This window comes from Oncorhynchus mykiss, chromosome 25 (genome assembly GCF_057628025.1).
Source record: "Oncorhynchus mykiss isolate SJ-2025 chromosome 25, ASM5762802v1, whole genome shotgun sequence".
Taxonomy (NCBI): domain Eukaryota; kingdom Metazoa; phylum Chordata; class Actinopteri; order Salmoniformes; family Salmonidae; genus Oncorhynchus; species Oncorhynchus mykiss.
In genome coordinates this window covers 42,856,390-42,881,702 of record NC_143046.1, presented here as the reverse complement: position 1 = coordinate 42,881,702, position 25,313 = coordinate 42,856,390, and the positions used below count along the sequence as shown (strand labels likewise).

The 25,313-nt window shown below is 44.9% G+C and overlaps 1 protein-coding gene across 26 annotated transcripts in view; it reads left to right on the top strand.

Annotated features, from left to right (window-relative positions):
* The window catches only part of LOC110505192 (protein diaphanous homolog 2), a 650,263-nt gene that overhangs the window by 612,596 nt on the left and 12,354 nt on the right, over window positions 1–25,313 (top strand). The window contains exon 32 of one of the 26 annotated variants that reach the window (XM_090219969.1): window positions 24,713–24,734. The exons of the other annotated variants lie outside the window; for them this stretch is intronic. Within the exon in view, the coding sequence (XP_090076095.1) occupies window positions 24,713–24,734 (22 nt within the window). The remainder of the gene's footprint in view (window positions 1–24,712; window positions 24,735–25,313) is intronic. 26 annotated transcript variants of the gene reach the window in all.

The following is a 25,313-nucleotide window of genomic DNA, read 5'->3' as shown; positions in this document are numbered from 1 at the left end:
GAGTAGAGAGAAAAATAGAGGGACTCTAGTATCTAGGATTTTAGTCTATAATAGTTGTGCACATTACCTCTTCATCACAGTTGCTTGCTCCACAGTAGGTAGCTGTCCTGTCCCTCATACAAAGCACTGGGCCCTGGAAGTGCCCCAGACCCCAAAATATGGATGGCATCTAGTCCAGAGACCATTCTTTTCCCACAGACCCCAATTGTTTCACAGGCAAGAGAATGCAAGGGGAGGCATGCCCCTCTTTAGTTCCAGGCCTGGGCCCAATGTCCTACTAACCCTTAGCCTCTGTTCTCTAGAGTTTAGACCACGGCTTAGCCTTTTTGCCTCTTTTCTGGGGAGTGATTTTTTTTGTGCGTGGTTGACAGGGCATTACATTTCTTTGGAAGTGCAGGTGCAGGCCTCTGTTCATTCGGCCTTTTTGGAAAAGGGGGAAATGGAATCAGTGGGCCAGATAAATGCAAAAAAACTCAATTTATTGAAGTCAGGCCGATAACAAATATTACTTTTGCGGGTAGTGAGGAGGAGGATATATATTTGTATGAATAATTTTGAGGTTTGAGGAAAGAGAACTCCCCGTCAAGGTTTAACTGGTAAAAAAGACTTGAGAAATTATATGCTGATATTTTCCTTTCAAAGCTAAGCTTCGACAGAACCCAGGATCCAAGGCCCTAGTTCCTCATTTTATGAATGCCTCTTATGCACTCAACATAGACAGACCACATAAGCAACATTAGTCATGCAGACTAGCCAATTAGGACTAGCTTTCCAGCTTGTTGCGTACTGAGGAGTCAGATTGGTGCGCTAGCTGTGTGCGCTAGCTGACTCTTTAGCCATGGAAAACAACCAACTGTGTGTTTCAGGTAACTGTCTGAGGCCTAGTTTCCCCCAATCCCTCCAAGCATAATTAATCTCCCTCTTTCATAATACAGTTGTTCTTTCCACCATTCGGTGATATGAAATTATTTTACGGTCACCATGCTCCCAATATGCCCAACTCTGTGTGCTTCCCTGACACATTTCTATCTCTACAACCGCAAGTGGAAAAGACACAGCAAAACCCAGCAACATTCAGAGAACATACTCAGAACATTTGTTATTATGGTTTCTCTTTCTGTGTACAGGCTCTTGAAAAGCCACAGCTGTCTAATGTTGAGCCAGGGCTAGCCTCACTGCTAGAGTCGTACCATGAGAGCATGGTTATGTGGCATATTTTAGATGTAGAAGTGAGCCGAGCATCTGTGATAAGAGCATATCTGAGTCAGTCATCAGCAACAGTATGCCTCAGAGCCTCAGGGTGGGAAGGAGAGAGAGGGAGGGAGGGAGGGAGAAGAGTATATGCATCATGTGAAGCAGAAAGGTCATGGCTGCAGTAGTGAACGAGGGAGGGAGAGCGAGAGAGAAGCAGCAGTAGCTAGCTCACCTCGCCACTCAAAGACTCCCCCGTTGCTCAATAACATGTTCAGCCACATATTTATTCAACCCCTCTGTCCAGCACCACCATTTCAATCAGCTTACATCTGTCATGGATCAAATTGAACTGGTCTGAATTAGAGTCAGGGTGTGTCTTGCATGTGAAATCGGGTTTACAGGATCAGTTAGGAAACCAGGTACACACACACACACACACACACACACACACACACACACACACACACACACACACACACCTGTTCCATGCTCTTGCCGTTAGCTGTTCTGAAAATGACATTCAGCCTTGTCTTGGATGTCAGAAGATCATGTGATGCCATACTCTATCACCCTGCCAGTGAAGTGTGTGTTGTAGCACATGCAAGCTCGGGTGGAAATGCCACAGCACATTTTTACAAAGGCGTTGTGCTTTTCTCTCTCTCTCTCTTTCTCTCTCTCCATCCCTATCTCTCGATAGCATCTCTTTTTTTATTTGAGGCAGCACAATCTCCCTCTGCACCCATGATTTATCACAAATATTACACAGGATGTTCTGTTCCTGACTTTGCTGAAAAGATTTCATATGGAAAGGTTTTCGGTTTTGAACTGTGGAAAATGCATGGTTAAGTCAAATATTTTCTGTAGAGAGAAGCAGAGTTTATTCGCCATTTCCTCTGTGTTTTTATTTTACTTTTTTAAACCAGGGCAGTTCAGGAAAAAATATGAGCAAAAGCATATATGCATGCCTGTTGTAGTTACCTGGCCTGGAATACAGCAATACTAGCATGATTTTAGCTTTTAATGCTAACTATTGAAATGACAGAGGAACTCCCATTGTTATTGTCGAGAAGAATGATCTAGATAGCCAGATAGCAACCTTACCTGAGGATAGCGAACGACCTCACCTCACGATGCTACCAATGGACAGACTTTCCTGGCCCCAGAGACACAACAAAGTTTGTCTTGACTAATTGAATGTAAGACTTTCCCTTTTTTGGGTCAAGTAATTTGCATTGGTGAGAGGTCATAAAGCATTTCTGAATCAGATGCAAATGTCCCTGTTATCAGCAGTGGACCTGATGAATAATGGGATGTACAAAACACACAGCCCACCAGGAGGAAATGAAAGAGCGCCTCTTTTCTGCTCCACTGATTTCATTATAGACACTATTATTTGCTTAGAATGGCTACATCTATTATCTGTAGTCAGAATATGACCATTTTATTGGACGAGGACGAGTCCTTTATGAATGCCCAAGCTCATCAAATAAGCATCACTCTGGTGAAAGGGAGTGCGAGTGGCCCCAATTTTAGCCAAATGTGTGGCTGGATAGTCAGAGGTAGCTAAGGCCCCTCTGAATCTGTGTGTAGACCAGATACAGTGCATGCCATGATTACAACCTTGTTTTCCCAAGCAAACACCTCAGGTAGGCCCTTATTGTTGCAGTATGGTACACACTCTTGTGTGGTGTAAGTGTCCACGAGGTTAGGAGCATCAGTAGCCAATGTTCTTCTCGTTGCATTCCCTTGGAACCCCCATCTCTCACTATTAGCAAGGCCCTCTTCGTGGTCTCCCTGACCTCATAGGTCTTGGATTTCCCTCGTAATTCCCGGAAATAACAACTTTATATAGCTCTCCTCAAACCTTGATCCCATGCGTACACGTCGTGACCGCCTTTTTGCTTATTCTCCACAAGTCACTGTGATCGTCTCTCTTTTGAGATGAAATTTGTTTTGTCGGCTGCGAGTGGAAACGTGGAACAGTTTTGAGGTAGGAACGAAGAAGAGAGGAGAGCGCATGGCAGAGGGCAAACGGGGCTAGGGAAAGCAGGAGGAAAGGGTGCGAGTGAGACCAGGTGACTTCTTGGGAGGATGTGTGTCTGTGTTGCCAATGCTAGTTGCCGTATTCCCCGCTGGATTCATCTCGTCCTCATTTTGCGTTGTTTTTTTTCTAGCATGTTAACCACAAAGTAGGCTCTGTATTTACCTCAAAATCACAGTCTATTTTGGATACCTTCCAGGCCCAGTACTATTTCACTGGGCAGTAGTTTACTGAGTATAAAAAAAGTCACCGATATTGTATTAGAACTCAATTTTGAAAGGATTTATCAATGATATTGAGGATTGAATGAACAAGGTTTCTCTGGTTTTACTAGAGTTGAAGGACACTGACATCCATGAAATCCATACTTTCGATCTACTGCATTGCTCTCTTTAACAGCCTTCAAATAACAAAATTAGCAGATATCCCAGGAAAATCTGCTGACTACGATAGACGTGTTATTTAGTATTCAGTGCAGGCAAACATCTTTACTCTGTCAGGGTACACTTGATTCAAAAACAGCCGCAATCTAATCCTAAATTATACCCATGTTCATGAGTATCTGACTGGCAAAAATTGAATGAGCCGGCAAGGTGGCAGGAAGTAACAAACTGGATAACATTTGCTTTTCCCACCGTCGAGTGCCAAACACTTTTATCGGGGTGGCGGTGTGTAATGTTATTCGGGTACCTTATAAAGGGTTTATATAGCCTCTTGGCAGCCGAGTCGACATGTTCTTTTTCTCATCCCCCCAAAAAATCTGTCTTTAGTGAGATTATGTTTATTTCCATTACAGGGCTCCATGTGCTATAGGCTTACATTTTCAGCCCTTTCACCTCTGAAAGTGTAGCCATAATCAAATCAAATCAAATTGTATTGGTGACATACACGTGTTTGCAGATGTTATTGTGAGTGTAGCGAAATGCTTGTGCTTCTAGTTCCGACAGTACAGCAAAATCTAACAAGTAATATCTAACAATTTCACAACAAATACCTAATAAACACAACTTTAAGTAACGGAAGGGAATAAGAATACAGTTGAAGTAGGAAGTTTACATACACTTCGGTTGGAGTCATTAAAACTCGTTTTTCAACCACTCCACAAATTTCTTGTTAACAAACTATAGTTTTGGCAAGTAGGACATCTACTTTGTACATGACACAAGTAATTTTTCCAACAATTGTTTACAGACAGATTATTTCACTTAGGAGTTCATCTCTAGGAGACAGAACGCGTCTCCTTCCTGAGCGGTATGACGGCTGCGTGGTCCCATGGTGTTTATACTTGCGTACTATTGTTTGTACAGAATAGAATACAGTATATACATATGAGCTGAGATGAGAATGCAAGACTGTAAACATTATTAAAGTGACATTATTAAAGTGACTGGTGTTCCATTTATTAAAGTGGCCAATGATTTCATGTCTGTATGAAGGCAGCAGCCTCTCTGTGCTAGTGATGGCTATTTAACAGTCTGATGGCCTTGAGATAGACGCTGTTTTTCAGTCTCTCGGTTCCATCTTTGATGCACCTGTTCTGGTCGTTGTTGTCCTTGATGATATTTTTGGCCATCCTGTGACATCGGGTGCTGTAGATGTCCTGGAGGGCAGGTAGTTTCCCCCCGGTGATGCGTTGTGCAGACCGCACCACCCTCTGGAGAGCCCTGTGGTTGTGGGCGGTGGAGTTGCCTTACTCTGTATTTGAACGAGACTCGGGAATGACAGCCGTGATTATTTAATCATGTGTTTTTTGCCTCCCTTTTAATGTGTAATTTGGAAGACGACAGAGTCAGTGGTTACCTTTTTTCTGCAATGGGATGAGCAAATAACTGGAGAACCAATAAAAAAGTAGCTATTCTGTGTTCTGTATTACCTAAGGCTGTTAGTTACCAATGAACTTGTGTTGTGGCTGGGCTAGGGTCAAAGGTCATGGTTCAAAGAGCATGTCAGAACATGTCACCCTCCCCCACTCCATTCTTTGCACATTCTCCAGCTTTCAGTAGATTAGCCACATTCCTGTTGGCTTCACTGGTTCTCCTCCCTTCTTCCTCTCTTCCTCTGTCATTTCCTATGACAACCTGGAAACCTCAAGAGTCTTCTCCCCTTCTCCTACTCCGCCTCCCCCCACCTCCTCCACCACTAGCCCCATATGCAAGCCTTGTGATTGGATGAACAAGCTCTGCCACCCCATATGGTCCCTTGTCCCACCGTATCTGATCACAGGCAGCGAACGAGGGAGCCGACGCGTCACAACAGGTTTGTTCTGCCGCGCTTGTCACATGCCAGCTCAGCGCTGTCAGTCGCCCACTTCCTGTCCAGCAAGCAAAGAGCAGACGCTGGGGCTTTTTAACTCCTCTAACGGCTTGTCGACTGCTGGAAGGAAGAGAAGGAATTCAGGCCCAGGCCAGGCTCCCTTCAGCCTTCAGTGTCTGCCCGGTGTACAGTTAAACGGTCCAGGATGCTCCGCCGACTGAACCTTTTCTCCGCGATCACCGCCAACACCACTGTAATTTATACAACTTTTTATATCAACTTTGCAGGGGTAATGGCTAATTTCTCCCGGCACATGGCTCTTCATTAAAAGTACATTTTCTGTCAGAGTGGATCCCAATCAAATTAGCCGCAGCCACTTCGTCTGGTCGCCTTCACTTATTTAGTTTAGATATTTAATCCCGACTGCATTTCTATTGTTCATCAGGCAGAGCTGGCCCTGTATCGGTGAATCATTGAAAACGTAGAAATGCTTTTTATCCCTCTCACGTTTTCTCGCTGTATCTCTTTTTATCCATCTCTTTCTATTAATTCATATCTCCCTCTCTCCCTCTAACACTTACACATGTATTCTCTCTCTACCACTCGTATATATCTCTTCTCTACCTCTCCCTCATTCTCATGTGCGTTCTATTGCTGATGATGACACACAAAGAGGTTCTATAACTTGGCGGAAATTATTGATGGCAGAGGGATAAAGTGCAGGAGAGCCCGGTAAGATTCATAAATTTGGGGCTGGAGTGTGTGATGGTCAGAGACGGCCGGTCGCTCTGGAGGTACTTAGGTGCTGGTTATGTGGTTCAATATCAGGGAAAGATCTATGCATATCCAGCAGGTTCAATCATGCACAACTCGTACTGTAGAGAGCTGGTCTCTGCCCTCCTTCTTCTCAGTATTCCATTCACTGGTGCTTACCAATAACACAAGAAAGGCTTTTCATGTTTGTTGTCCATTCTCATCCTGTCACGCCCTGACCTTAGAGATCCTTTTTATTCTCTATGTTTGGTTAGGTCAGGGTGTGACTCGGGTGGGAAAGTCTTATGGTTTCTATTTCTTTGTTTTTGGCCGTGTGTGTGTTCCCAGTCAGAGGCAGCTGTCTATCGTTGTCTCTGATTGGGGATCACATATAACTTGTCATTTTTCTTTTGGGTTTTGTGGGATCTTGTTTTCTGTTTAGTGTCTGTACCTGACAGAACTGTGCGCTTTCGTTTTCATGTTTGTTATTTTGTTTGAGTGTTTTAATGAACACTTTCCTTGCTGCGCTTTGGTCCACTCCTTTCGACGAGAGCCGTTACACCCCTCTACCATCTCGCCCTCCGACTCTCTTATTGTTTACTGAGTTTTATTTATGTTCCTTTTCTCTTCAGTATTATTTATCTGAGAAAAAAATCTATAGATATTTTTTTCTCTCTAGAGAGCGGTGAGAGCTGACTGAGAGAGGAATTTGTGTTCTGATCTCTACCCGGCCTTGTTTTCGTGTGTTTGTGCTAGAAAACAAATGATCTACCTTTGTCACGCCACTGAAGGAGCTGGTAGGCATCGGTGTGGCTGACACAGACGTTTGGGCCTAATCGACCGGAGTAGCAGGTAGCTTAGCACTAGCCCTGTTGGCTCTCTTAGCGCTTGTATCCACGCCATCATCAGCCGCATGATTTCACAGAGCCACTGGTAGTACTGCTAGTAGCTAGTAGCAGATACCACTAGCCATGTTAGCTGTGCTAGCTCTTCTAGTGCTCATAGCCTGGCCATCAAGCCATTACACAGAGCCACTGCTATTACTGCTAGCAACTGCTAGTAGCCCTAGTGCTAGCCATGCTAGCTCTTCCCTCCTCCCCCACCTCTCCACATCTCCTCCTCCATGGCCAGTGATGAGATTACTCTATTCCCTCGCTAGCCCAGACGTCAGTGGCACCATCATTATCCAGAGAGAGGCTGCCTGGTTGCGAACTGAACTGCCTGGTTGTGATGTCCTAAAGGGTTGGTTGGTTGTGTTGGGTTGAGGTTAGAGGTTAGACAGGTGGGGAGGGGCTGTTTAAGTAAGACTGTCATCTCTGTTCAGCTCATTGCATTTATGCCTCACTGGCACAAAACTAGCTTTCAATGGAGAATAAGATGTCCTCTGGTAAAGAAACCCCACCAAGGCCTGCCATGCCTGTCATATTAACTGTTTCCATTAACCCAGACACCAGACACAAGGGATCCCACATACCCATCTCACCCTGTTTCCTTACGGGGTGGCAGGTAGCCTCGTGGTTAGAGCGTTGGACTAGTAACCGAAAGGTTACAAGATTGAGTCCCTGAGCTGACAAGGTAAAAATCTGTCGTTCTGCCCCTGAACAAGGCAGTTAACCCACTGTTCCTAGGCCGTCATTGAAAATAAGAATTTGATCTTAACTAACTTGCCAAGTTAAATAAAGAAAAAATTAATTACGCAAGGTAACCCTACTCAACAAATTGGATGCAGTCTATCACAGTGCAATCCGTTTTGTCACCAAAGCCCCATATACTACCCACCATTGCGACCTGTACGCTCTCGTTGGCTGGCCCTCGCTTCATACTCGTCGCAAAATCCACTGGCTCCATGTCATCTACAAGACCCTGCTAGGTAAAGTCCCCCCTTATCTCAGCTCGCTGGTCACCATAGCATCACCCACCTGTAGCACGCGCTCCAGCAAGTATATCTCTCTGGTCACCTCCAAAACCAATTCTTTCTTTGGCCGCCTCTCCTTCCAGTTCTCTGCTGCCGATGACTGGAACGAACTACAAAAATCTCTGAAACTGAACACTTATCTCCCTCACTAGCTTTAAGCACCAACTGTCAGAGCAGCTCACAGATTACTGCACCTGTACATAGCCCACCTATAATTTAGCCCAAACAACTACCTCTTTCCCTACTGTATTTATTTTATTTATTTATTTATTTTTCTCCTTTGCACCCCATTATTTCTATCTCTACTTTGCACATTCTTCCACTGCAAATCTGCCATTCCTGGGTTTTACTTGCTATATTGTATTTACTTTGCCACCATGGCCTTTTTATGCCTTTGCCTCCCTTATCTCACCTCATTTGCTGACATCGTATATAGACTTGTTCATACTGTATTATTGACTGTATGTTTGTTTTACTCCATGTGTAACTCAGTGTCGTTGTATGTGTCGAACTGCTTTGCTTTATCTTGGCCAGGTCGCAATTGTAAATGAGAACTTGTTCTCAACTTGCCTGGTTAAATAAAGGTGAAATAAATAAAAAGGTGAGAAGGTGCCACACAGCGCCCGCTCCGATGAGTACTACTTCCTTGAGATCTCCTTATTCTGACAGGATGAGCGTGGCTGCGATTTGTCCGTTCTTACTTTTTTAGTGCCTGTGTGTGGGAATACTGTCTCTCAGAAGTTAGATGACAGCACGGATATGGGAATTAGCCAGCATTCAATCCGCAAAAAGCTACACACAAGGAGGGGTTGTTGGAGTGGACGAGGAGGATGGAGGCTCTCTGGTGCCAATAACATTGCATTTTCTTCAAGTAATAATAAACAGGTTTACATTTTCACAGAAGAGCATCTGGTGCAGATTGGAAGAGCATGTTAACCAGAGGAGCAGCCGGTCCACCAGATGTTTCTGGTCCCTGTAGACTTGTCACAGGAGGACCTTTAGTCTTCATCCTGCAGCGCACGCGCACACACACACACACACACACACACACACACTCCAAATGCCCTGTCCTTGACTCATACTCACCTAATGCAAACACCTACTACGCACACACACACACAAGCACACAATTAGACGGCTATTGGGTTGAATCAAGGATTTCTTAAAGGGGAACTGCACCCGCTGATTTGGCCTAGTTTTTTGGCTCCTAAGACCCTCACGAACTTCTACAGATGCACCGTTGAGAGCATCCTGTCTGGCTGTATCTCCTCCTGGTACGACAATTGCACCGTCCGCAACCGCAGGGCTATCCAGAGGGTGGTGAGGTCAGCCCAACGCATCATCAGGGGCCCACTCCCTGCCCTCCAGGACATTTACAGCACCCGTTGTCACAGGAAGGCCAAGAAGATCATCAAGGACCTCAGCCACCCGAACTACGGCCTGTTCAACCTGCTACCATCTACAGTACAAGTGCATCAAAGCTGGGACTGAGAGACTGATAAATAGCATATATCTCCAGGCCATCAGACTAGGTAAACAGTCACCACTAGCCAGCCTCCGCCCAGTACCCTGCCCTGAACCTTAGTCACTGTTACTAGCTGGCTACCACCTGGTACTCTACCCTGCGATACTCTACCCTCTACCCTTCCCTATGTACATACAGTATAGTCATTGAACACTGGTCACTTTAATAATGTTAAAATACTTTTTCACCAACTTTATGTATATGTACTGTATTCTAGTCATGGCTCATCCTATATATCTACTGCTGTACAAACCTTTTCTGTTCATATACTGTCTCTACTGTCAATACAATGCATTTGTAAATTATTCAGAACTCTTGACATTTTCCACATTTTGTTACGTTACAGCCTTGTTCTAAAAATGATTAAATAAAAAAGTTTCCTCATCAATGTACACCAAATACCCAAAATGATCAAGCAAAAATAGGTTGTTCATTTTTTTCTCATACATTTATTAAAAATAAAATCCAGAAATACCTTATTTACATAAGTATTCAGACCCTTTGCTATGAGACTCTAAATTTAGCTCACGTCCATTCTTTTTCTATTGATCATCCATCAGATGTTTCTATGACTTGATTGGAGTCCACCTGTGGTAAATTAAATTGATTGGACATGATTTGGAAAGGCACACACGTCTCTATATAAGGTCCCACTGTTGACTGTGCATGTCAGAGCAAAAACCAAGGATTGTGCCCAGGCACAGATCTGGGGAAGGGTACCAAAACAAATTTGCAGCATTAAAGGTCCCCAAGAACACAGTGGCCTACATCATATTTAAATGGAAGAAGTTTGGAACCACCAAAACTATTCCTAGAGCTAAGCAATTGGGGGAGTAGGGCCTTCGTCGGGGAGGTGATCAAGAACCCGATGTTCACTCTGACAGAGCTCCAGTTCCTCTGTGGAGATGGGAGAACCTTCCAGAAGGAGAACCATCTCTGCAGCACTCTACCAATCAGGCCTTTATGGTAGAATGGCCAGACGGAAGCCACTCCTCTGTAAAAGGCATATGACAGCCCGTTTGGAGTTTAGGACTCTCAGACCATGAGAAACAAGATTCTCTGGTATGATGAAATCAAGATTAAACTCTTTGGCCTGGATGCCAATGGTCACATCTGGAGGAAAACCGGCACCATCCCTACTGTGAAGCATGGTGGTGGCAGCATCATGATGTGGGGATGTTTTTCAGGTGCAGAGACTGGGAGACTAGTCAGGATTGATGCAAAGATGAACGGAGCAATGTACATAGAGATCCTTGATGAAAACTTGCTCCAGAGCGCTCAGGAACTCAGAGAGGGGCGAAGGTTCACCTTCCAACAGGACAACAACCCTAAGCACACAACGCTTGAGTTACCCAGCCAAAGCCCGGACTTGAACCCAATTGAACATCGCTGTGAAAACCTGAAAATAGCTGTGCAGAGACCTTTCCCATCCAGCCTGAGAGGATCTGCAGAGAAGAATTAGGAGAAACTCCCCAAATACAGGTGTGCCAAGCTCTCTAGGTTTTTTCCTAGTTTCCGGCCTTTCTAGGGAGTTTTTCCTAAACCTGCATTGCTTGCTTTTTGAGGGTTCCAGAATTAAATTCCAGATTTATGTTCCTCCTTCTGATATTTCTTAACCTTTTCACATGTACAAACAAATAGTAGAGATAATTATTTATTTCAGCTTTCATTTCTTTCATCACATTCCCAGTGGTTTAGAAGTGTACATACACTCAATTAGCATTTGGTAGCATTGCCTTTAATTTGTTTAACTTGGGTCAAACGTTTCGGGTAGCCTTCCACAAGCTTCCCACAATAAGTTGGGTGAATTTTGGCCCATTCCTCCTGACAGAGCTGGTGTAACTGAGTCAGGTTTGTAGGCCTCCTTGCTCGCACACGCTTTTGCAGTTCTGCCCACAACTTTTCTATAGGATTGAGGTCAGGGCTTTGTGATGGCCACTCCAATACTTTGACTTTGTTGTCCTTAAGCCATTTTGCCACAACTTTGGAAGTATGCTTGGGGTCATTATCCATTTGTAAGACCCATTTGCGACCAAGCTTTAACTTCCTGACTGATGTCTTGAGATGTTGCTTCAATATATCCACATAATTTTCCAATCCTCGTGAAGCTTTCTATTTTGTGCACCAGTACCTCCTGCAGCAAAGCGCCCCCACAACATGATGCTGCCACCCCCGTGCTTCACGGATGGGATGGTGTTCTTCGGCTTGCAAGCGTCATCCTTTTTCCTCCAAACATAACGATAGTCATTATGGCCAAACAGTTCTATTTTTGTTTCATCAGACCAGAAGACATTTCTCCAAAAACTACGATCTTTATCCCCATGTGCAGTTGCAAACCGTAGTCTGGCGGTTTTGGAGCAGTGGCTTCTTCCTTGCTGAGCGGCCTTTCAGGTTATGTCGATATAGGACTCGATTTACTGTGGATATAGATACTTTTGTACGTGTTTCCTCCAGCATCTTCACAAGGTCCTTTACTGTTGTTCTCGGATTGATTTGCACCAAAGAACATGTCTCCATCCTGGGTGGTATGAGGGCTGCGTAGTCCCATGGTGTTTATACAGATGAATGTGGTACCTTCAGGTGTTTGGAAATTGTTCCCAAGGATGAACCAGACTTGTGGAGGTCTACAATTTTTTTTCTAAGGTCTTGCCTGATTTCTTTTGATTTCCAATGATGTCAAGCATAGAGGCACTGAGTTTGAAGGTAGGCCTTGAAGTACATCCACAGGTACACCTACAATTGACTCAAATAATGCCAGTTAGCCTATCAGAAGCTTCTAAAGCCATGACATAATTTTCTGGAATTTTCTAACCTCTTTAAAGGCACAGTCAACTCAGTGTATGTACACTTCTGACCCACTGAAATTGTGATACAGTGAATTCTAAGTGAAATAATCTGTCTGTAAACAAAAATTACAAGTCATGCACAAAATAGATGTCCTAACCGACTTGTCAAAACTAAAGTTTCTTAACAAGAAATTTGTGGAGGGGTTAAAAAACGAGTTTTAATGACTCCATGCTACAGTAGAAACGACGACATGATACACAGGTTTCATTTTGATTTCAAACCTGTAGAAAACATTATCATGAAATATTGAAACTTCCATTGAACAATTTGCGAACATTACTTTAGAACCATGACGAAACCTGTAGGAAACGTTATGCTGAAGTACTGAAATTCCTTCCTGAGAAACATATGGTTCCAGAACATTATATGCTAGCTGGGTAATCTGCACCATTCCCAGAACGTTGTGGGAAGGTTGCATGCAAAATTACCATAGGACAACCACACTCTCACGCAAGCCATGCCTAATGAATATTGACTAATAAATACGATCGAGAACCATGATGAATAACTGTATGAAATACAATGTTTTGAAATATCCTCCTATTCCACCACTCTATCCTCTTCATAGAAGTCCAGCCTAACAGCCTGGTAACTTGCTTTGCAGTACAGTGTTTCTCGTGACAGTATTAAAGCAACCCGATAGGCCCCTAGCGAGTATAGGAAAGGTAGCTAGCTGTAGAAGGCAATAACTTGTGTTAACGTATGGCTAATTAGCAGAGTCTAATGGTTCATGCGATTTGTAATTGGCTATTGATTGACAGCGATTAAGACAGTCGAAGAGGCCATATAAAATCCCTATCAGAAACTTAGGTTTCAATTCATGTGGAACACACACTACTGTGTGATTGCAGAAATACATTGTGTAATACTTTCTGAAAGGGGTTGAATAGAAACTAGGCCTCCACTTCTTCCTTCCACACACGATCAATCAAATTGAATTGTGCCCACGGTTGAAATCCATCAATTCACGTCTTGGCGCAAGACTTTTCATTCTGCACAGCCAGAAATAAAAGAAAAAAACAAATGTGCTGATTAGCCAACAAGTTCTTGGGATTGCAACATTTTAAAGAACAAACTATTTGACAGTATAAATATATGAGGCCAAGTTAAGCACCCACTCCTCCCACACTCCCCTCCAAGCCCCCAGCCTACATACGCACAACTACCGCCCTGCATAAAAAGGTCCTAAAATGAGTCACAAATTGCTAACAAATGATTTCCTGCTCTTGGGAATAATAGGGTCCCTGCGCAGCCTTTGATTCCAGCTCTTTTGTGTCCCCTCTTTGTTTACTTTGCTGTCTGGCAGAGACTCCCTATTGATAGTTGTCACACTGGGTTGCTGGGCAGCAGCGAGTGGGTGTGTTCTATGTGTGTGTGGTGTTGTGTCTGTGTGTGTGTGCCTGTGTGTTTGTGTTTGCAAGCGTGTATGTGCATGAGTGTGACTGTGCATGTTTAAACAAGTCTGCGCGCGCATGCATTTGAGCCAGTGTGTGTGTTTGTGTGTTCTTGAATGTGTGTGTGCGCGGGTTTGAGCCGATGTGTGTGTGGGGTGATGTGGCGTAGAGGGCACTTCTGTCAGATCTGATGTCGGGTCCCGTGCTATGACATGAAGGGCGCTGTCAGAAGAGATGGCCGCAGGTACAGCTGCCCTCTGTGTTCTCCCTCTTTTCCCTTCGCCAAAGAGTGGCTGCATGAGACACACACTTCCTGTGACCAATCACATACACACTTTCTGTGACCCAGCACACCCACTTCCTGTGTCCCGACTATGGGCATATTTGCTGGTGAGTAGGCCTCAAAATATACCTTCTCAGCCTTGCCCAAAACCTGTTGATCTCTTCTTCAATTCAAATAAAAATACTTGATTTATCCCACAAGGGGCATTCATGTCTTGTTGATCTTCTTGTCCTTACCATGTCATCAGGCTTGTTTTTCAAGACTTATATTTCTTTATTTAGTTATCCTTCAGAAGAGGACGTATTTTTTATGTTAGGTCAGGATGCAAAGAATGCATCATAAGAATACATGGAAATTGATTGAACTACTTGGAGACTTAATTTTGTCTCCCCACTGTCATTCACTCCAACTGATTTGCCTATTTACTATTCCCCTCTCATGTTTCTGCATCCATCTCCTGAAACTCTTTCTAGGAGTGAATGATACAATCTGAAGTTCAATCAGCTCTTTTTTTATTAGAATTTTATGTAACCTTTATTTAACTAGGCAAGTCATTTAAGAACAAATTCTTATTTACAATGACGGCCTACCCCGGCCAAACCCGGACGACGCTGGGCCAATTGTGCGCCGCCATATGGGACTTGTGATACAGCCTTTTAACCACCGGAGAGAAAAAGGAATTAGCAAAGTCGTGTTCAGACTAATTTGGTTGAACTGAGGAGGAGAAGGTTGAACAGTTAAAATCAGGACAGCATTGAGGCCTGTGCCTCTTTGCATCCTCCTGTATGCACCTGCTTTGATGGATAGGTTGACAAGGCTGGTGCGTGTAGCTGTCTGTGGTTCCTTGACGGGTTTCCCTCCCTGGCCCCTCCAATGTACAGTCCTATGCCACCATGCCCAAATTGCACCATATTCTTTATATAGTGCAGTACTTTTGACCGGGGCCCTGTTCAAAAGAAGTGCACTATGTTGTGAACAGGGTTCCATTTGGGACACTGCTATAGTGTGTGGACTAGACAGTGGTAGACCAGACAGGGACCTGAAACTTTAATGCTAATTGAGCCCAAGGAAGGCCGGGGAAGGAATGTTGACACAGGTGTGTTGCCATAGGGCCTGCCACGGAAAGGCAGGGAGGGCTGGGTAACAGCATGGACCGTTGGGGTACAGGACTGTGGCATGGCACAGAGTGCCCGCTGGGAGGAAGAGGGAGAGTTGGAGAATGACCTATTTTCCTTTTTTAAGCTAGCACAGGGGGTGGGGGTTGGTAGTGGTGTGTGTATGTGGGTTGTAATGGTGTGTGTGTGTGTGTGTGTGTGTGGGGGGGGGGGGGGGGGGCTGCACATGTGTGTCTGTTTTGTATGCTGACTTAGATCTGCTGGAAAACGGTGCCAAAATTGTACTGTAGATTCGCTAATTCACTGACCAAAATCAGTTTTCACAGCTGGTTGTACATTTGTGTTTTTACCTGGAGGTTCTCACCACTTATAACAGCCAGGTGTAGGGATTACAACTGATCCTGTCTCCTATTTTCATTTATCTCATAGTTGATGGCTTTTCCGCATGTAAACCTCATCAAAAACGAGCTAACAATAGCTCGCCATGACAGACGCCCGAGCATCTGGCAAGCCAGCCACTCAGAACTTTCAAACCGCTTATTGCACACCCTGTCACTGCGATTGGACGAGAGATAAAGAAAAACAGGGAAGTAAAAGAGTAAACAAACACAACTTGGAGGGTGGAGCTTTTACAGCATTTTATCGCGATGCAGATGTACAGAGAGAAAGAGTCACGGAGAGAGGGAGAAAGGTACAGCGAGAAAAGTAGAGAGAAGAGAGAAAAGCTAGAGAGGCAGGTGACAGCCTCCTGTGTTGCGGTTTGCACTCGTAAATTCTTCAAACAACATTGTGGGATCCTAACCAATGTTGTGCCACCAGATTGGCGTCTTGAACAGGAGCCACCTCCTCAAACCACTTCCCTGTTTCCCTTGTTTACCAGTCGCCTCTTTCCTTTGCTCCCCCCGCTCCTCCGAAGAGGCTTTGTCCCGAGCAAGGCCCCATAAAAGAGTGATGAGGAGCCTTGTTGAGAGGACCTGTGTACACCACTTTATTCAGGAACGATCACTTATTTAAAGGTGTCGGAATCTTGTTGTTTGCTTGTTTTATTGAAAACCTTGCGGGTAAAGTGGCACCGGAGCTGGCATGTGAACATCTCTCGGGGGGCTTCGCTGCAGAACATCTTCATCCTTTTTTCGATAAATAAGTGAAGGGAGTGCGGATACATTTTTTATCCCTGCGAAGATCCATTGTTGCCCGGGACGTGTTGGTAAGATGCGTGTGGGTGGTGGAAAACAATCTAACACACAAACACGTCACAGGTCTGTGGTGGACCCCTCGCTGTGCTGCACAGAGTGAGTGGCAGCCGTGGTTAAGGAAGATGCATGCAAAGCCCTACACCTTTTACCTCCCACAGTGAAAGGCAACAGAGCAAGCTGTTTGCACTGGGACATCTACGGCCTTTACTTAGACATCCAGTCGTACTGAATGAGTTTCACTGTCAGTTGATTGCAGTGATTTAGTTATATGCTCTTGTATCTCCTTCTCTGTTCATTCGGTCAGGGAGTCAAATTAATGTTTGAGCATGAACTGTTCTAGAACCATTTCCTGCATGGTATTTAGGAGGGAACTGCACATCCCACCTTGTCCTTTTAGAATGACTATGATGCAATAACGTGGCACCTCCCTTCCCTTAGCTGAGATGGCATCAGATATGTCGAAGTGTAGACTTCTCGGTGCAAAACATGCAGGGAATGTGAAGTGCAGCGAGGTGCGGCCCATCGCGGGTGATTTTTGTACATCCGGGAGAGCCGACTGATGAATGATTCAGAGTGGAGAGAGGAGACTAGAACTCACTCTGTCTTTAATGCCAAGCCACAGGAAACACGGCATCTTCTGCATCATCTTCACCAAATGGGCCTGATGTTGTTGAGGAAAGAGACCCTTTTAAACTCTCACTGCACTCCCATGATCTCTCTCCGCTTTTTTTGTGCACTGGAACACATCAAAAGACCAATTGGTAAATAAATAATCAACAACAGCATGTTTTATTTATCTCCATAGGGCGAGGAGAGGATTGGAGAGGAGTCCTGGTGAGTTCTGAAAGCAGCCGGGTTTGAAAAGGCCACAGGGCATATTTGGTGTGGAGGAGAACTTTCCAGGGGTAGACCCATTGCAAACTAATAGTTTGAGGGTTTGTGAGGAGAAACAAGGGACCTCTGAGTGTTAGCTACGACCTGTTTCAGTGTGCAGAGTACCTGCGGAGTATCTAGGGTACACACATTTGTTTCCTTATACAGTGGGGAGAACAAGTATTTGATACACTGCCGATTTTGCAGGTTTTCCCCACTTACAAAGCAGGTAGAGGTCTGTAATTTTTATCATAGGTAGACTTCAACTGTGAGAGATGGAATCTAAAACAAAAATCCAGAAAATCACATTGAATGATTTTTAAATAATTAATTTGCATTTTATTGCATGACATAAGTATTTGATCACCTACCAACCAGTAAGAATTCCGGCTCTCACAAACCTGTTCGTTTTTCTTTAAGAAGCCCTCCTGTTCTCCACTCATTACCTGTATTAACTGCACCTGTTTGAACTCGTTACCTGTATAAAAGACACATGTCCACACACTCAATCAAACAGACTCCAACCTCTCCACAATGGCCAAGACCAGAGAGCTGTGTAAGGACATCAGGGATAAAATTGTAGACCTGCACAAGGCTGGGATGGGCTACAGGACAATAGGCAAGCAGCTTGGTGAGAAGGCAACAACTGTTGGCTCAATTATTAGAAAATGGAAGAAGTTCAAGATGACGGTCAATCACCCTCGGTCTGGGGCTCCATGCAAGATCTCACCTCGTGGGGCATCAATGATCATGAGGAAGGTGAGGGATCAGCCCAGAACTACATGGCAGGACCTGGTCAATGACCTGAAGAGAGCTGGGACCACAGTCTCAAAGAAAACCATTTGTAACACACTACGCCGTCATGGATTAAAATCCTGAAGCGCACGCAAGGTCCCCCTGCTCAAGCCAGCACATGTCCTGACATTTGCCAATGACCATCTGGATGATCCAGAGGAGGAATGGGAGAAGGTCATGTTGTCTGATGAGACAAAAAATATAGCTTTTTGGTCTAAACTCCACTCACCGTGTTTGGAGGAAGAAGAAGTACAACCCCAAGAACACCATCCCAACCATGAAGCATGGAGGTGGAAACATCATTCTTTGGGGATGCTTTTCTGCAAAGGGGACAGGACGACTGCACCGTATTGAGGGGAGGATGAATGGGGCCATGTATCGCTAGATCTTGGCCAACAACAACCTTCCCTCAGTAAGAGCATTGAAGATGGGTCTTCCAGCATGACAACAACCCGAAACACAAAGCCAGGGCAACTAAGGAGTGGCTCTGTAAGAAGAATCTCAAGGTCCTGGAGTGGCCTAGCCAGTCTCCAGACCTGAACCCAATAGAAAATCTTGCCCAGCGACAGCCCCAAAACCCGAAGGATCTGGAGAAGGTCTGTATGGAGGAGTGGGCCAAAATCCCTGCTGCAGTGTGTGCAAACCTGGTCAAGAACTACAGGAAACGTATGATCTCTGTAATTGCAAACAAAGGTTTCTGTACCAAATATTAAGTTCTGCCTTTCTGATGTGTCAAATACTTGTCATGTCATGTCATGCAATAAAATGCAAATTAATTACTTAAACATCATACAATGTGATTTTCTTGATTTTTGTTTTAGATTCCGTCTCTCACAGTTGAAGTGTACCTATGATACAAATTACAGACCTCTACATGCTTTGTAAGTAGGAAAACCTGCAAAATCGGCAGTGTATCAAATACTCATTCTCCCCACTGTATCTAGACCTATATTAGTGGACAATGGTCATACTAGCCCTTCTTCACCCGTTTTCCACCGTGGATATTTTAGCATGTTGTTCTTTTATAGGAGTAAATTGTTGTATTTCACTATGGCAACAGCACATCTTACTTTTCATTTCATCCCTCCTGAGGTGAATGCAGTCTCAAGTGGAATTCCAGCAGCCTATTGTGTTATTTCTGGTTTGTGAATAGGTTAGTGTGTGTGTGTCTTTGTCTCATCACTTGTGTGTGTGTGTGTGTGTGTGTGCCCTGTGTCCCTGCCTGTGTGTGTTTTCATGCCTGCCTCCTCTGTGTATTTGAGCATATGCACCTGTGAGTGTGTTGGTGTGTGCGCGTCATTGGGAGTGCACTCTGAAAGGGTCATTGCGGGAGCCAAAGTCACTGTAGGCTGTCAGACAGTGAGAGATGCAGCACCTCTAAAGGCCATGATTTTGGGGCCCCGCTGTCTATTAACAACCCTGCAACACTTCTCAGGGCTGTCTCGCGTTGCCCCCTCGGGCCCCCTCAGGTCCCTGAAGGAACAGCAGAGAGAGGCTGCTTCTCCGAGTAGGAGACGGCCCCTTTCAAACCCTCCAAACTCTAATTGTGACATCATCAACAGCATCTGACAGTAATGAGGCACTGAGTTGTCAGAGCGGCCATCAGCTTAGCTCAGTACTGTATGAGGTTGTGTGGTTTTATTCAGGGATGTTTGGAAAAGAAAAAGATGGATGAATGTGATGGCAATGACTTGACATGCAGTAATGTGAACGCTAATGCCAAAATTTTGTAGATAATGTAGAGATGTGTCCGTCACTTCCTCTTGACGCCTCCTCCATAACATTCACATCAAGACATTCTCCCTTGAAATGATTCTCGATGCGAACTACATCCAATATCAAATATCGGTTTGGGCAAACAAATAGAATGAAACCGTCTATCCTGCCTCGTATCAGCATGGTCCATCTGTGTTTACCAGGCTATCTAGCGTTCCCATCATCACAGAGGCTTTTGTGTCCACAACCTGGCACATTTTCTTCCTGTATTTGTTTGGTGGTCCGTCAGTCTATTTACTTTATCACGCTGCCAAATCATCCATTTACACTCCCATCTGTCTGTCAAACTATATCTTAGCATCCATTTGTCTAACTCTCTCAATCAAAGCAGTGCTGTGTCAGGGCGGAGTTGCTCTCTTTCCTCCTGTGTTTCTTCTCCTGCAGGCCACACCATTAGACCCTTGTTTAAGTGGTTCTGGCTGCAGCACAATTAGGCTCCTCCGGACTCCTTGTCCTCTCTGCCGGCTACAGTACATGCATACGGGTCCCACATATAATTACAAGCAATTCACAGCTCTTTCTGTGTTGACATTTGGTTGAATTGGATGGTGAGTGATTCTAGGTTGTTGTAGGCGTCATAAGTGCTACGTGACACAGAGACAGTGATGTGTTTTTGCAAAGGTGAACGATGCTGACAGTTTTGTATGTGCTTTGATTGATGTTGGCCTATGGTATCATTGAATGATATGGTATGGTTCACGGTGTGTGTTTTTGGCCGCAGCCACTTTACTACACTGGTACGGAGGACAAGCGGTTGGCGGTTGCGGAGACAAGTCAAGCTGTGCTGAACCAGGCCAGTGCACTGACTCCATTTGGTCCAGCTCACCCCAGCTCTGGCCTCTGGAGCTGCTAGTGCCCCAAGGCCCACCCTGGCCTCCCGCCGAGCCCCCTATCAGTTTTGGAGGATCAGCGATTGCCCCCCCCTCGGGCGGCCCTGTGCCTGGACCTGATGGATTACCCGCTATCCTGGCTCAGGACTAGGAAAAGCACGGGCCCTAGCTGCACTAGATGCCACAGACCCCATCTGTGTTCATTGCTGACTCCAGCTCCAGCCTGCCCCCCGGGCTACAGGCTTAGGCCAGTAATGAACCCCCCACTCAGAGGCTTACTGTCAATGCTATTTTCCCCACAGCCTTATATACCCCAATGCTAGCCTTTTGCCAATATGGACAGCTAGCCTAGCAATGAATCTCAAACAGGCATTGAGCAGGCACCCTAACGATTTGAGGAGTGAATGCACAGTTGAAATTGATTTTTTTTTTTCTGAAGCCTGCTTCCTGAAATCTACTGCTGAGCTGATGATCATGAATGGGAGTTTTGCCTCTGGCGCTTGATCGATTGCAAGAAGGTTTTCATCTTTTGCCTGTTTGGTGCGTTTGTGCATTGCCTCGACTGCCAGGAGAATGCTAGGAAGTATTGTTCCGTAGCAAAAGAAACCTCCAGTCCAGATATCAGAAGGGAAGAGGGCCCAATGAGAAATCACAAGTACTAGCGGCCTGTCAAGCTTGTTGTTTTCAATCAAAGATAGAGGCCTAAAAGACTGAGCACACGCTAGGCTGCAGAGGAAGAAGTTTCAACTTTTTTTATTTTTGATCGTGAGATTGACACATACACACACACAGTTTTTCTCTCTCTTCCCGTCACACTGTTTGTCACTGGTACAAGCCTGTCAAAGCCGTCCCGCCGAGGAGGTAACCTAGTACTCTATCTCCCCTCTAAACAAAAAATATTTGTTTATGGACATGTGTAGTGATTTCCAGGTCTCCTGCGCCGTATTGTGTTCCGAGCTGTCAAGAGACATTACTCTCAGCCCCTACTCCCCTTTCAGCGACAGCGAGCAGGGGAGAGAGAGAAAGAAAGAGAGGGGGCAGCGGACAATGGAGAAGTGTGGGGGGAGGAGGGACTGGTGTGGAGGGGCACAGCAGTGGGCAAAGGAAGACGCAAGGCCTGTAGCAAAATCAGTTAAGATGCTGCCTCCTTTCAAATAGGGGGCTAAAGTGCCCGGTTGGTCAGTACTTTAATGCAGTCCTTAAGGTAGATTTGTGAGAAAGAGGCATTTTTATTGGTCGAGAGAATAGGTTGTATTGAGTATCTGGGTCATTCACCAGTGTGTGTGTGTAACTGGTGAGCAGCGTGCTACATCACAGGCGACCCCATGCATGATTGAGATCCACGATATGGACATGAGAGAGATACGCATCAGTTGTGTTTGGACTGACGCCGCTTTTATATCCCATTAACATTTCGTTATCCTTTGTCTCAACAAACTGTCAAACTAGGCTCACTTTAGATTCACTTTTCCCTCCAAAGGATTTTAGCTGGGTATACATACACGCCAGGCACACCATACCTTAAGCTTATCTGCTTTCTCCTTGAATTTCAAGCAGGTTTTGTTGTTTGGGGTTGCTTTTTGGTAGTTCCTGGGGATTTGGGCATTTGACAACTAACCCTTGATTTCATGTAAACATCTGTAAATCCGGCCATGCTTGCATGGGATCCTGAGATGGAGGGAGAGTGAAAGAGGTGGACAGGAAAGAGTGGGAGAGGAGTGAAGGAGGGAGAAAGTGAGTGAGAAAGATAGAGAGAACGGGCAAGAGAGAGAGAGAGAACGGGCGAGAGAAAGAGGGAGGAGAATTTCAGCATCTTGCCTCAGCATATCCAGGCCCGCCTTCTGTGTTTCCTCTGTCACACCACTCTGATCCCTTTTTCTATCTGATACAGGCCCCGTGAAGAACACACCCCATAAAATTTCCTGACACCCCGTACACTCATTTAGCTGACATTACTGAAGACCAAAGGCCTTCACAAGATACCAGACACGAGACATTGCCGAGCCATTGACATGCTTTGCAGTTGTATAGCTATAAAAGTTTGAGTAAATAAACCAAGCTTTCTGTGAGCTCTTGCAGTCTTTTTTGTTAAATTCTGTTAGGAAATACAGTATATAGCAATGTTTAGAGGGGGTCTACTGAAGTCAATGCAACTCTGCCACAATCTGACAGTGTTATAATATTCTTTACACTGTCAAAATTGTGTTATTGTGTTTTTGATTATCCCTTCACGTCAATCAATCTTTTGTCTTTTCTCCGACACTGTTACACAGCCAGTGCAGTGGACGTATAACACATATAACAGATGCCTATCACAGAAGCTGATCAGACAAATGTGAAGAAAAGCAGGCAGTTGCTCCTAGTAATCCCCTAAATTAATTCTGTGTTGTTGACTATAGATTTCAACCCCAACTGATAAATTACCCCTGATCTGAGATCAGTCTATGGGTAAAAGTGTGAAGGAGGCCTCCTGGTTGGTTATCATTTTGGCGTCCTTCCTACCTTCATTTTGGCGTCCTCCCTTCATATGGTTGGTTATCATGTTCTTCGACCCTAATCCCTCTCCACTTGTCTTGCTCTCTCCCTCTCCTCTCCCCCCCTCTCTCTCTCTGCTATTTATCTTTCTCTCCACACTCTCTCTCTCCATCTCACCCCCCTACCCTCCTCCAGAACCCTTCAGTTGGACTCCAGTTTTCCCCATTCAAAGCAATTACTCTCATCTTTGAACAGGCCTCTGTTATGGCGCAAACTGTAGTTTTGCTTCTGCAACCCTATAAATTAAAGCCGGAAAAATGTCTGCTCTGCCCCCTGCATCCCATTTATATATCTTGCTTCTGGTGTTTCCTGGAGCTCCATTACTCTGCAGCCACTAGCCCTGGCTGAAGACAGGGAGAAGATGTGAGGGAAAGATAGAAGTTGCAGCGGATAGCACAGCTCTCAGAGAACTGGGAGTAATGGCGTGTGACGCAGAAAAATATTGAATCACCCCATATTGCATTTTGTCTCATTGAATTATAAAGTGTTGTGTGAGTGTGTTTGGCCGTGTGTGTAATTATCCTAAAAGGAGAAGGATGATGATGGTGATTATGCTTACCTTTACCACTGTTACCTTAACCCTAATGGATACATACAGTGTGTTTATGCAGTTGCTAAACCGGCAGCTTACCCAGATGTTAATGAACTTTAACATACTGTATTTAATCCCTGCTCAGTTTACCGGTTTTCCAGGAACCCCTGGAAGATCTGACTGGGAATACTTTGATAGATTACTAGCAGGCTTTCTCTTTGCGTTCGGATCACAGGCCCCGCTGATGATGTAATACTGTGTAATTAGTAAAGGATGAAAGTAACACAAAACCCATTATGGGTTTTCATCTCTTTTGGAGGGACCAGAGACGCTGGAGCTCCCCATCGCTCCATCACAACATGAAATGGCATTTTACTGGACGCTTTCCAGTAAATCAGACAAGAGCTCTGTGTGTGTGTGTGTGTGTGTGTGTGTGTGTGTGTGTGTGTGTGTGTGTGTGTGTGTGTGTGTTCGCGCAAGTGCGAAGGAGGCCTCCAGGTTGGTTATCATTTTGGCGTCCTCCCTTCATATGGTTGGTTATCATTTTGCCATTTTGGTGTCCTCCCTTCATATTACCTTTGGCCTATACAGACTGCGTCTCCCTGTGGCATGGATAACTGGGATGCATTGTTATACACCCCTTTAGAGTGTGTTGTGTGGTGATACACCCCCCCCCCCCCCCCCCCTTGGTGTGCTGCTTTACCACTCAAGGAACAAGAAAGAATGCTGGTCGTTTGCATTTAATTAAGCTCTGTGAGAGCTTAGTCCCCACTGTAACCAGGAATGCTCTTATTATTTTGTCAATTCCCCCTTTCTCCCTCTCTTGTGCTTCTGTGACTTCGCTAACACTAAAAGATGTCGCCTCGGGGAGAAGCAGGTAAAGGGAGCCATCAAAAACCGATGGCAGCAGACAGATTCGTGATCAGTGCTAGAAATACCCTTGAAGTTGTTTGGTGTGTGGTTGTCCTTGTATAGTATGTGTGTGTGTGTTTCTATGGGTGTTTAAGTGTTTTCATCCCTGTAGAGGATGTAACGTTTAGTCTACCAATAGAAATGGGCTGCTGTTTGTGCAGTTGTTGGCGCTAGATTGATGTGGGGAGGAAAGATGGGCTTTTATACCTGACGATGCGAACTGGAAGGGCTATTAGAAGCAAATGTTTCCACTGGGAGATGCATTTGATTTTACCGGCCACCTTCCCTCTTCCCTCCTCTCACCAAGTCTATGTAAAAGCTTACCCATACCTTCAACAGTAGGCTTGATGCAATTACCCATGTCATTTTAAAACTGTTGTCTGGTCACCTGAATGGAAAGGCAATCTTCGCTGGGGAACTTGTAGAGATGGGAACTGTGTGAACCATTTCCAATTTCAACCTTCTGCACACAATGGCTGGTTCTTCACTGCGCCGAACAAGTTCAAGAAGTTGATCGAGTGTCTTCATGCCGACCTTAGCGCAT